The sequence below is a fragment of the Schistocerca gregaria genome, chromosome 1, assembly GCF_023897955.1.
Source record: "Schistocerca gregaria isolate iqSchGreg1 chromosome 1, iqSchGreg1.2, whole genome shotgun sequence".
Lineage (NCBI taxonomy): Eukaryota > Metazoa > Arthropoda > Insecta > Orthoptera > Acrididae > Schistocerca > Schistocerca gregaria.
In genome coordinates this window covers 141,313,761-141,326,441 of record NC_064920.1, presented here as the reverse complement: position 1 = coordinate 141,326,441, position 12,681 = coordinate 141,313,761, and the positions used below count along the sequence as shown (strand labels likewise).

Here is a 12,681-nt window from a genome sequence, read left to right as displayed (position 1 = left end):
AAATCATGGAGATGCTAAGGAATGCCATTTACATCCCAGTGACTGTTCAGACATTAGGTCATCTTGATTTGAGGACTGCAGACCAGAAAGATTGTCTCGTCGTTATTCGCTGTGAAGAACTTGTGATACACCTACATTTGAAGCAAAATAGGGATACCGCATAGGACAAGCATATCCAGGCAACAACACTTCATCTTATAACCGAAACACAACGTGCTAACATCAAAGAATCTGCAATTCCTTAAATCACCAGGCTAGAAGCCATGCAGCAACAATGTCAACATTCGATATAATCGCTTCAGTCAAATATGATGAACGAACCATTGGTCTGGAATACTTCTGACACAAACATTTTGCTTTGGCAATGCTGGATAAAAATGATGAAGTATGCACAATCATCCAGCACGAAGACACTTTGACCATTTCTAGCAAAAAATTCCTGTACTTGGAGGAGATATTCACGAAAAAGGATGGGAGTCCCACAGTAGCATCCTATCTTACACATAACGCATTCACTTTCCTGTTTCAAGAAATAACATACAAGCTGAATGGTGTTGAAATTTACTGCATGAGGAATGTAGGTATATCAATCTCAGGAGCGTGCACCTCAGCGTTAAAAGTGGATTTGAGCATTTTACAAAATGCAAGATGGTTTATGGAGAAACCGTTGTCAACAGATGAGTGCAAGTCTTGTATCTTCGTGAGAGTGGAACTGTCAAACTGCTGTCACGTCATAATTAACATTTAATTTCAACACTTTGGTACTATTTACAGTCTTATTAGAGCAGGGTCAGTTACAACACAGTCCACTAACGACGCAATATGGACGTCACATCAATCTAGACGTACTTGAAAATGGCGCTTAAGCTGAAGCAGTCTGTCGTAAATAAAGATTACTTATTATAAGCAGCTATTGATGTATCTACTCTAATAACTTACAGAAAGATTGATTAAAAGTGACACAGTCTGCTTTTCTGTACGTATGCTAGATTTCGTCAAGCATTCTGTGAGAGTGAAGAGAACAAGAGATGCCAGCTCAGTCCAAAGGAATTTAAGAATCTACCTCCAATTGCAGTTGTAGATCACTCCAAACTGAACCAATTTACAAAAAATGGTCCTGTTGACGTTGATATTGAAGCCACTGAGAACTTTCCATCAGGAATGGCAACGTTCGCATTAATACGAGTACCATATGATTTGATCATCAAGTAAAGTCAACTTACCTGAACTGTGTGGAGACACATAAATTAATAGATGTATCTTAACAACTAAACCAATTCAGGATGGATGTCCATCGCTTCCTCGATGAACGTGGACCTTTCATATTTAAAGATGCCACATTTTCTCGAATGAGGGGCAAGTTACCGCATCATCTTCTACAACTACCACCTTTCACAGACATCAAGTAACTCAAAATGCGTAAGAGTGCGCTATGCAACTGGGTTGAAGATCGAATAATTTTGTAAGACATAGTGACATTAATTCTAAATTTTTATTATACAGACTCGATTATTTACGTAAAAGCTAATGTATCGTCATGGATACATGATGTTTGCAAGAACTCCGCTTTTAGAGATCTAGAACTACACTCCTGGAAATGGAAAAAAGAACACATTGACACCGGTGTGTCAGACCCACCATACTTGCTCCGGACACTGCGAGAGGGCTGTACAAGCAATGATCACACGCACGGCACAGCGGACACACCAGGAACCGCGGTGTTGGCCGTCGAATGGCGCTAGCTGCGCAGCATTTGTGCACCGCCGCCGTCAGTGTCAGCCAGTTTGCCGTGGCATACGGAGCTCCATCGCAGTCTTTAACACTGGTAGCGTGCCGCGACAGCGTGGACGTGAACCGTATGTGCAGTTGACAGACTTTGAGCGAGGGCGTATAGTGGGTATGAGGGAGGGCGGGTGGACGTACCGCCGAATTGCTCAACACGTGGGGCGTGAGGTCTCCACAGTACATCGATGTTGTCGCCAGTGGTCGGCGGAAGGTGCACTTGCCCGTCGACCTGGGACCGGACCGCAGCGACGCACGGATGCACGCCAAGACCGTAGGATCCTACGCAGTGCCGTAGGGGACCGCACCGCCATCAACACCCGGCATCATGGTGTGGGGAGCGATCTCCTACACTGGCCGTACACCTCTGGTGATCGTCGAGGGGACACTGAATAGTGCACGGTACATCCAAACCGTCATCGAACCCATCGTTCTACCATTCCTAGACCGGCAAGGGAACTTGCTGCTCCAACAGGACAATGCACGTCCACATGTATCCTGTGCCACCCAACGTGCTCTAGAAGGTGTAAGTCAACTACCCTGGCCAGCAAGATCTTCGGATCTGTCCCCCATTGAGCATGTTTGGGACTGGATGAAGCGTCGTCTCACGCGGTCTGCACGTCCAGCACGAACGCTGGTCCAACTGAGGCGCCAGGTGGAAATGGCATGGCAAGCCGTTCCACAGGACTACATGCAGCATCTCTACGATCGTCTCCATGGGAGAATAGCAGCCTGCATTGCTGCGAAAGGTGGATATACACTGTACTAGTGCCGACATTGTGCATGCTCTGTTGCCTGTGTCTATGTGCCTGTGGTTCTGTCAGTGTGATCATGTGATGTATCTGACCCCAGGAATGTGTCAATAAAGTTTCCCCTTCCTGGGAAAATGAATTCACGGTGTTCTTATTTCAATTTCCAGGAGAGTATATTGGTATCTTTCACCGTCTCGCTTTAGGCTGTAGAAGAAGAATTATTTTGCTTGTGCATTACATAATGTAAAAGTACTATTAAATTGGATTATAAATAAATTAATTTAAAAGTATCTTTGATATCTTCCCAATTCGCAAAAAGTGAGCCTAACACTCTACCCCAAGAGCCGCCATGACATACGAGGTCTACTCCCGGTGGGAGCGAAGATAATACTGACTGAAATTTACCCTCAGCACTGCTGCGCCAACCTGGCCTATATAAAGAGGCTTAGCAGGCTCACTTTCATTTCAAAATGGCTCTGAGTACTATGGGACTTAACATCTGTGGTCATTAATCCCCTAGAACTTAGAACTACTGAAACCTAACTAACCTAAGGACATCACACACATCCATGCCCGAGGCAGGATTCGAACCTGCGACCGTAGCAGTCACGCGGTTCCGGACTGAGCGCCTTAACCGCGAGACCACCGCGGCCGGCACTTTCACTTCAGTCTAATCCAAGTATTCACCTCTATTTTTTATACCAGCCTTAGAATCACCGTCATCATGGAGAGGTCAGGTAGTGACAGTGGCAGTGGCAGCAATAAGTGCCGTCGTTTCGAGGGCGAGGTTGATGATAGCAGTGTACCATCTTTCCTCTACATGTAAGTATTAGTCATATATCCTGTGTGTAAGTGGTTGTATTTTCGATACTCTTGACTGTTATATTGTTGCTATTTTTACGATTGATGAATGACTATACTCTGAGGCAACCCTTGTGAGTTCACCATCTCAGGACCCTGATGATAAAGATGTGACTGATTTAATCACTTCATCCAAGGATTCTGGTGATGATGTTGGTAACCTACCTCTATACGTACCTCTATACGTCAATGAGCGTCTATATTTTCTCACATTTTACTTACCAGTATCATTCCCGCTGCTTCAGAAACAACCAATTATGATGTCGTACCGCAAAGACCATTCACAGCTTTGACAGTAATAGAAGGTTGGCGTACAAACATCAGCCCGTGCATTGAGCTGCTGGCTACAGTATCTTATGATAAGTATTGTATATACATCTCTGTGTTAATGTTTGTATTTTGAACATATTTTTACTCATCCAGGGTCGTTCTCACTTTTTACAGAATCGATCAATGTTCAGGCACTCACATCATTTTCGGCATCGCCAACATCAGAGGGCTGGCAATTAAATATTAACTCATGTACTGAAATACTTGCCGCACTCAGTGTGTAACATGCAGTGTCTTTTAGCTAAATATTATTCATATGTACACTCAATTCCTAGCTATGGCATTCTTTTTTGGGGAACAAATGCGCAAAATATGAACACAATTTTCAAACTCTAGAAAAGAGCCATAAGAATAATAAACCAAAATACTAGTCGAGCTCACTGTAAAGAGCTGTTCAACACACTGGGGGATCCATGTGATCACATTTACCAGTCAGTTGTATACATCAAAAATAATATTGGTAATTACTGCACAAACAGCTTTGTCCATGACCGTGCAACAAGAGATAGACTCAACTTACATTTACTAAGAAAAAATAAAGATAAAACTCAAAACAGCACTCTATACCAAGGAATAAAACTGTACAATAAATTACCAAAGGAGATTAAAGAAATTGCAAAAATACACTTACTTAAAAAGGCAGCTAAAAAGTACCTGTTATGTAATACATTTTATACATTGAAGAATTACTTAGCTAAAAAATATTGATAAAAATGTTATACAAATAAATAATAATAATAATGATTATAAAATATCCAACATTCCACATAACACCTTCATTTTATGTTTTTCCCCTTCTTTTCCTTTATAAAAATACTTACCCCCAAATTGGAGGGATGCTGACTCAGTTTTTCAGGATAGCAAATGGCAAGTTGCTGTACAGAAAATGGCCCAGAGATCACCAGTGTGTGTGTGTGTGTGTGTGTGTGTGTGTGTGTGTGTGTGTGTGTGTGTGTGTGTGTGGTGAGTGAAGTGTTACGAAACAATGTGTGTATAGTGTGTGCAGTGACTGATAGTGAGATGTGAGTGAACTTTGTGGCGTTACATTTTTTAATAAGTTATCTGTAAAAAAAAGCATTGTATACCAGGAGTAAATCTAATGATTGTCTCTAACTAGAAGTCTGTAAATATATGTGTATACGAATTAGCTTATTTTAAATTAATCAGTGTAGCCCTTGCTCATTTCAGTCGTGAGGCAAGAGAGTATCTCAGAGTTGCTTATCGTGATAAGTCGACTGGTCATGCAGCATCAGTTGCTTGACCCACCACATCTACGGATTTTAAACCCTGGACTTCTACCTTCGGGGCCATCTCAAGAAGCTCTTGCATGCTGTTGCAATTAAGAACGTAACGCAGCAACAGCAGTGAACTGACAACGTTCCAGAATAACATGGACGGAGCCTGCAACATTCTGAGAGTTGAAAAAAGTCGAGCACGTCTCTGTCTTCGTTTACATTGACATCATTTTGAACATGTCCTGGGCTAAACGTACAGTGCCTACTTGTTTTGATTTTGGGTTCTTTCATACCGTTACTCTCTGAAAAGAATTAATTTTCTGTTACACTTGTGATCTCTTTTCTACTGCATAATAAATCAGTTTCAGACCAAACTTTATTTAACATTTTACTCTTATTTCGATTGTACATTGCATTCATGAATTGTGTACAGTTGCTCTTGAATATGTATATGATGTGCTCAAAAGTATCCGGACACCCCCCAAAACATACGTTTTTCATATTAGGTGCATTGTGCTGCCACCTACTGCCACGTATTCCATATCAGCGGCCTCAGTAGTCATTATACATCGTGAAAAAGCAGAATGGGGCGCTCCGCAGAACTCACGGACTTTTAATTTGCACAGAGGAATGGGTGTCACTTGTGTCATACGTCTGTAAGCAATATTTCCACACTACTGAACATCGCTACGTCTACTGTTTCCGGTGTGACAGTGAAGTGGAAACGAGAAGGGACACGTACAGCACAAAAGCGTACATTCCGATCTCGTCTGTTCGCTTATAGAGACCGCCGACAGTTGAAGGTCGTAATGTATAATAGACAGGCATCTATCCAAACAATTACACAGGGATTCCAAACTGCATCAGTATCCACTGCAAGTACTATGATAGTTAGGTGAGAGGTGAGAAAATTTCGATTTCATGGTCGAGCGGCTGCTCATAAGCCACACATCACGCCGGTAAATGACAAACGACGCCTCGCTTGGTGTAAGGAGCGTAAACATTGGACGATAGAACAGTGGAATAACGTTGTGTGGAGTCAAGAATCACGGTACACAACGTGGGGATCCGATGGCATATTGTGGGTATGGCGAATGCCCGGTGAACGTCATCTGCCACCGTGTGTAGCGCCAACAGTAAAACTCGCAGGCGGTGGTGTTATGATATGGTCGTGTTGTTCATGGAGGGGGCTTGCACCCCTTGTTGTTTTGAGCGGCACTATCACAGCATATTCTACATTAATGTTTTAAGCACCTTCTTGCTTCCCACTGTTGAAGAGCAATTCGGGGATGGCAATTGCATCTTTCAGCACGATCGAGCACCTGTTCATAATGCACTTCCTGTGGCGGAGTGGTTACACGACAATAACATCCCTGTAATGGACTGGCCTACACAGAGTCCTGATCTGAATCCTACTGAACTCCTTTGGTATATTTTGGAACGCCGAATTCGTGCCAGGGCTCACCGACCGACACCGATACCTCTCCGTGAAGAATGGGCTGCCACTCGCCAAGAAACCTTCCAGCACCTGATTGAACGTATGCCTTCTAGAGTGTAAACTGTCATCAAGGCTAAGGATGGGCCAACACCATACTGAATTCCATCATTACCTGTGGAGAGCGCCACGAACTTGTAAGTAATTTTCAGCCAGGTGTCAGGATACTTTTGATCACATAGTATGTGTGTGTGTGTGTGTCTGTGTGTGTGTGTGTGTGTGTGTGTGTGTGGACATATGATTCGTTATAGGTCAGTGGATCCCTGTTAGCCAACTCTCAGACTTTAATTATGGTGATGACACCGAGTTTTTAAGCATCTCGTGTGTGTGTAAATTATCTTATACTTATAGACTGCTGTGCTGTATTTTTGCAGAAATTCTTAATAACTGGAGCTGCCACCCCTTCATCTGCAACAGGGCCTTCGTGAGCAGTGGTGTTGACACATTTGCGTGGACATTCACAGCCTGTAAAGCCAAAGGGTGCACCAGCGGTGGCTGAGACACATCCCCACACTGCATCCTCTGCGGCCAGCAGTGCAAGCATTGTTGGCAGCCGGATTGTCATGGGCTGCAGCAGCACCATCAATGTCACCATCACCACCACCACCACAATCAGGGCCATTCAGCCAGTTTAGCAGCACCATCATCACTGGCAGCAGGATCATCTGGATATTTTTTTTAAAGGATGGGGCCCCTCCACGCCCACACCAACGTGGTGACCAAACCAAAAGTTCTACTGTCACCTCCGTAAACATGTTAGTTTTTTGAATCAGGCATCACAGGATGCGGGCTGTGATGTTGTCCATGCGTCTGGGTAAGATTACTCATTAACATGGTCCATCGGGAGATAGAAGTGGTCGAAAACGATTGAAGGGTAGCGGTTGTAAGGGCAGAGGAAAAAAAGTACCAAGGCAAGAGCCAAGGGAAAAAAAACCTCTGCGACAGTAGGACGGGTAGTAAGGGCAGTAGCGGTTTGCTATCTGTGACAGTGCATGCAAGGTGTGGTTATGTTAGTTCGAGGTATCGTGCATCGTTACCTTTGTCGTTGTTGGAGCTTGTTGCGGCGCTTGCTGCGGTTGCTGCGTCCCTGCAACAGTTCAAGGTCGTTGTAGATTAGTGGGCGATCGGTCATAGATCGGCTCACAGACGGTGTAGGGGGTGTGTGTGGCTGTTTTGCGTGCTGTGTACGGTACGGTTTCCCTATGGTTGCCTGATTTTCGGCTGGTTGCACATCTGGGTTCCCAGCAATAACTGTGTTGCAGGTGCTCGCCAGTGCTGTCGTGTTAGCGTTCTATGGACCATAGATGTTTAGTTCCTAGCCAGTAATGTCTTTGGTCTGTTATGCTTCCATCTATGGTTGTAGTCGTAGTTACCCAGAGAAAGAATAAACGGGTTGCGCGAGTGTCTCGTGTTATTGTACAGTCGTGTGGAGAGTTTTTGGAATACCTGCAAGATGGTATCTAGCCGATATTCCCGGTGAAGGTCCGCGATGCGTGTGTAGCGCGGAGCGTTGCTTATGATTTTGAGCACTTTGTTCTGTATGAGCTGCAGACGGCGCAGGCGAGTTGGCGAAGCGTATCCCCAGACAGGGGCTGCGTACGTCATCAGGGGTCTAATAAGTGTCATGTACATGGACCTAGACACCCTCCTGTTCAGTGTGCTACGCCTGTTAAGCATAGGGTAGAGTTGTTTGAGCCTCACGCTAGCTTTGTTGGTCACGTGTTGGATGTGGTCCCCCCAGAGTAGTTTCCTGTCCAGCCAGACACCGAGGTATTTGACCTTCTCGCGGAAACGTATTGGGCGTGTGTGTAGTGTTATTGGGTTGCAGTACTGGTGTTTGCGCAGTTGCTTCGGTCTTCTAGTGAACAGAACGGCCTCGCACTTGTCGACGTTTACTCTAACACGCCATTTCACCAGCCAAGGCTCCGCCGTTCTGAGTGCAGTCTGTAGTCGTGAGTGAATGTTAGACGGCTTCCAATCTTGCGCGAGGATGGCAGTGTCATCCGCGTAGATTGCTACCGTCGTGTTATGTGTAGCTGGGAGGTCGTTAATGTAGAGGTTAAACAGTAAGGGCTCTAGGATACTTCCTTGGGGTACTCCTGCCTGTATACCACGTCGTATCGATTGTTTACCCTCCACGTCGGTGTTGAAACTCCTGTCCGTGAGATATGAGTGTATGAGACGTACGAGCCCGTCGGGGAACCCTGCGTCACTAAGTTTGCGTATTAGGCCGTTGTGCCATAGACAATCGAAAGCCTTTTCGCTGTCCAGGAACACCGCCCCAGTTGCCTTGTTTGTGTTGTATCCGTGTGTTATGTATTCAACGACGCGGAGGAGTTGTTGTGTTGTTGAGTGGTGATTCCTGAAACCGAATTGCTCCGGTCTCAGGGTGTCATTTGTGATGCAGTGCCTGGTGAGTCGTTTAAGTATTACCTTCTCAACGATCTTGCTGAGCGCGCTCAGCAGACTGATGGGTCGGTAATTTTGTGGGAGGGAGTGGTCTTCCCCCGGCTTCCTGAACATCAGGACCTTGGCCGTCTTCCAAAAGGCGGGGAAGTGTTGGTGCTTGAGTATGGCATTCGTGATGTGTGTTAAGTATTCTACAGCTTTGTCCGTGAACTCCTGGAGGACACAGTTTTGAATGCCATCGTGACCAGGGGCCTTCCTAGCAGTGGTATGCATGATGGCCCATTTGATCTCTGCTGTATTAGCTTGTCGGATGTTGTTGCGCGCTGGTTGGGCCAAGATGCGTGTGACCTCCTGGTCCGTAGCAAGTGTGAACTCTGGGTCTGAGGGATCCAGGTTCGGTGTGAATGACGCTGCGAGTGTGAGGGCCATCAGTTCCGCTTTTCCTTCCGCAGAATATGCTGGTCCGTCGGGCCCTTGTTGCGTGGGGGTGTACAGTTTCTCCCTGGTGAAGTGTCGGGCTAGCTGCCACACACCAGGTCGCGTGGTGTCCAGCCCTGCGAGTTTCTGGTCCAACTGTTGTGTTTTGAATGTATGTATTTTTTCCCGGATTATACCCTGGAGCCTGTTAATGTGCTGTTTGAACTGCTGGCGCCTGGTACGCTGCCAATGTCTCCTGAGGCGGTTCCTCATTGAGATTAGGCCCAGGATTTCCTGGGGCAGGTTTGCACTGTGTTGTTGTGGCGTGCGGATTGGTATGGTGTCGGCTATTACGTCCTAGACGGCGCCGGTGAGGGTTTCAACTGCCTCGTCAATTTGGGCTGTCTCGTTAATCGCGTGGGTGGGTGGGATGCGACTGTCAAGCGTTTCCTTGAACTGGGTCCAATTCGCGCGTTTTTCCATTTGCTGCAGTGTTTCTTCAATGTACAGCACAATGGGTTGGTGATTTGAGGGCAGATCGTTTTCAACAGCAACATTGAGTGTCGTTGTTATGCCCTTGATGAGGGCCATGTCTAACACGTCTGGCCTGTGTCCCCTCCGGTAGGGAATGTGCGTCGGTTCGGTCGGCGCTAGTGTGATGTAGTTTCGTCCTAGTGCGTGTTCGTATAGTTTCTTGCCGTTGGAGTTTCGTATTCGTGAGTTCCAGTCCGGGTGTTTTGCGTTAAGATCTCCAGCGGCTATTACGCACGGTGATATGTTGAGTATTGTGCTGATGTCGCCTGTTATAATGTTTTTAGGGCTGTTGTATACTAACACCAGTGTAGTGTAGGCTCCGTTTAACTTGACCCTGACGACGGTCGCCTCTAGTTTTTCAAGTTCAGGGAGTACTATGTTTCTGTGTTCTATGTCTTTGTGTATGATGATGGCTGTTCCGCCATGACCAGAGCTGTCCGGTCGGTCGGTGCGATAGACGCAGTAGCCGGTGAAGTTTAGTTGGTTTGAGCTTAGTTTCGCTCAGTAGTGCAATAAGGATACCCTTACGCTCCATGAGCGCGGCAAATTCCGCCCTTTTGTTGTTGATCCCGTCTGCATTCCAGAACAGGATCCGTGTTAGTGTTCGGTTGTTTGCGTTGGGGGCGGGATGTAGCGTGTTATCCATGTATGGGTGTAAACAGTGTGGTGAATGCTGTTTTTATGGCGGCCCAGTACTGCCCAGGTTGAGCAGACATGAGCTGTGTGAAGAGTGTGGCGACGGCCGCCATGATCTTGTTAAAGATCTGAGCGGTCGTGTGATGGGGGAATATTGTTTCCAATAATAAACCCTCAAATGTTGTGTTGGTGTTGTGTGTGTCGGCCTGTGGCTCAGTTGTGGTGTTGGCGGCCGCTGGTGCGCGTGTTGGCGTTATGTGTGGGCTGGCGCTTGTGTTGCTGTTATGTGGAACATTTTGAGGTGCCTGTGTGTCAGACGTGGTGGGGGGTGGCGTGGTGTGTGTGCTGGAGTTGCTGGCTTGCTGACTGTGTGTCTGTGTGTCATTGTTTCGTTGTCGCTGGGTATTTTGTTGTGGTGCACGTGTGTTCCAGTTCCTGTTTCCGCGTGTACGCCTACGCCTTCTCTGGGCTTTAGGTTCTGGGGTTCTTTGTGTGTGTGTGTTTACCTGTGTGTCATGTGTAGGTTCGCAGGCAGTGGCTTCAGGGGGCGGGGTTGTGTTGTTTTTAAGAGCTGGTGTTGGTACCGGTGTGGTTGCAGTGTCGTGTGTTGGCTGAGACGACTGTGTTGTTGTCGCAGCGGTTGTTTTAGGTGCGTGTGCTGGGCGGCCTGCTCCGCTCCTCCAGGGCGTGTAGCCATGGCGAACGTCACTCCGTTCCTTACAGGGTTAGGTGCGGGCCGTGGACGTGTCATGACGTTGGGTGGCTTTGACTGTTGATTTTTCCGCCTCTGCGCCTCTCTGTATACGTTGCAGCCCCTGTAGTTGGCCGCATGGCCTTGGCCACAGCTGGCGCAACGGCGTGTGTTTTCTTGGATGTGTGTACATGCGTTGGATGCGTGTTTGCCAGCGCATCCGCGGCAACGGGGTGGCAGGCCGCAGCGGTGGGCCGAATGACCGAACCGCTGGCAGTTGTTACATTGTTGCGGGACCTGTGGCGGTTCGTATATCTCTACCCTTACGTCCATCCGCAGAAGGCTTCTTATCTGCAGAAGGCCGCGGGAGGCGGCCGTGTCGGCCATCTCGACCAGGTAGTGTGGTAGACGGTGGTGAGAGCGGAAGCCTGTCATCCTGGAAGCACTTTTGTAGACGAAACCTAGGAAGTTGAGCGCCGCTTGTACTGTGTTGTTTGGGGTACTGGGATCCACTCCCTTTACCACGTACTGCTGTGTCCGTTCTTCTGCGGTCCTGTACGTATAATGTTCGATCCCCTTTTCTTTGAGGAAGATAAGGAGATCTTTATATTCAGTGCTAGTAGATACGTACAGTGAGGCCCTATCCCCAGAGTACTTCGTGTGTAGCGTGCAAGGTGAGTGCCTTTGCGCAAATGTTGTGTTGAGGACGCTGAGGTCCCCGTAGTTCTGTATTACGACTGGGGGGAAAACCAGTCTTCTGCTGTGCGATCGTAGCTGCGGTTGGTTCTTGTGTGGTGTTGCTGACCGCAGGTCGGGTCGTGATTGTTGTTGTGTTGGTGTTCCTAACCGGAAGTGCGGATGTTGGTGTAGGTAGCAGCGCATTTCGACTACCTTGCAAGTGTGGTTGCTCGCTTGTTTGTGTGGTGTTTTTCTGTTTGCGGCGTGGGCCCTCCACCTGCCAGCGCCCAGTGTAGTGTTGTTCGGTGTCCGCATTTGCAGCTGTTGGCTCCGCCGTTGGAGTCAGCTGCCGCAGTGGGATAGTGGTACAAGAGTCACCAGTTGCAGGTGAATGTAAAGTTATATGGAGTGTGCTTGTCCGCGTGGGGGAATCACTTGGGCCGCAGAGGTCGGTTATCAGTCGACGCTGGCTCAGCAGTTCCTGCGCTTGCGCAGCGATCTGCCGGTCCTTGTCGGCCAACACATCCTCAACGGCGGCAAGCGGGACGCTGACGTCGACGGGAACAGCCGACTCCAGCGCCTCTTTAGCTGCAGACTTGCTGCGGGTTAGGGCGGGGGAAACACCGGCGGAATCTGCCATCTTCGTGTTTAGGAGCTTTATTTGGTTTGGGTGAGCACGACAATTATACTTTTTCTGACAAGAAAAGGCTATAAGTAGGTCCTACAGAAGAGGAGGGAATGTCCTACGACCTAGCGTGCGCCGTTGGTGCAGTGGCGCGGCACCTAAAGGAGGTGAGGAGGAAGAGAAGTGGCCTACAGTACGAGGGGTGGTCCGACGTGAACGGGCCCCTGGCACTGATC

The 12,681-nt window shown here is 47.5% G+C and overlaps 1 protein-coding gene across 1 annotated transcript in view; it reads right to left on the bottom strand.

Moving 5' to 3' along the window:
• LOC126334921 (tyrosine-protein phosphatase non-receptor type 23-like) overlaps positions 1 to 12,460 on the bottom strand; it is a 168,521-nt gene extending 156,061 nt beyond the window's left edge. The window contains exon 1 of the mRNA XM_049997685.1: positions 12,102 to 12,460. Within this exon, the coding sequence (XP_049853642.1) occupies positions 12,102 to 12,460 (359 nt within the window). The remainder of the gene's footprint in view (positions 1 to 12,101) is intronic.
• Between the last annotated feature and the right edge of the window lie 221 nt (positions 12,461 to 12,681).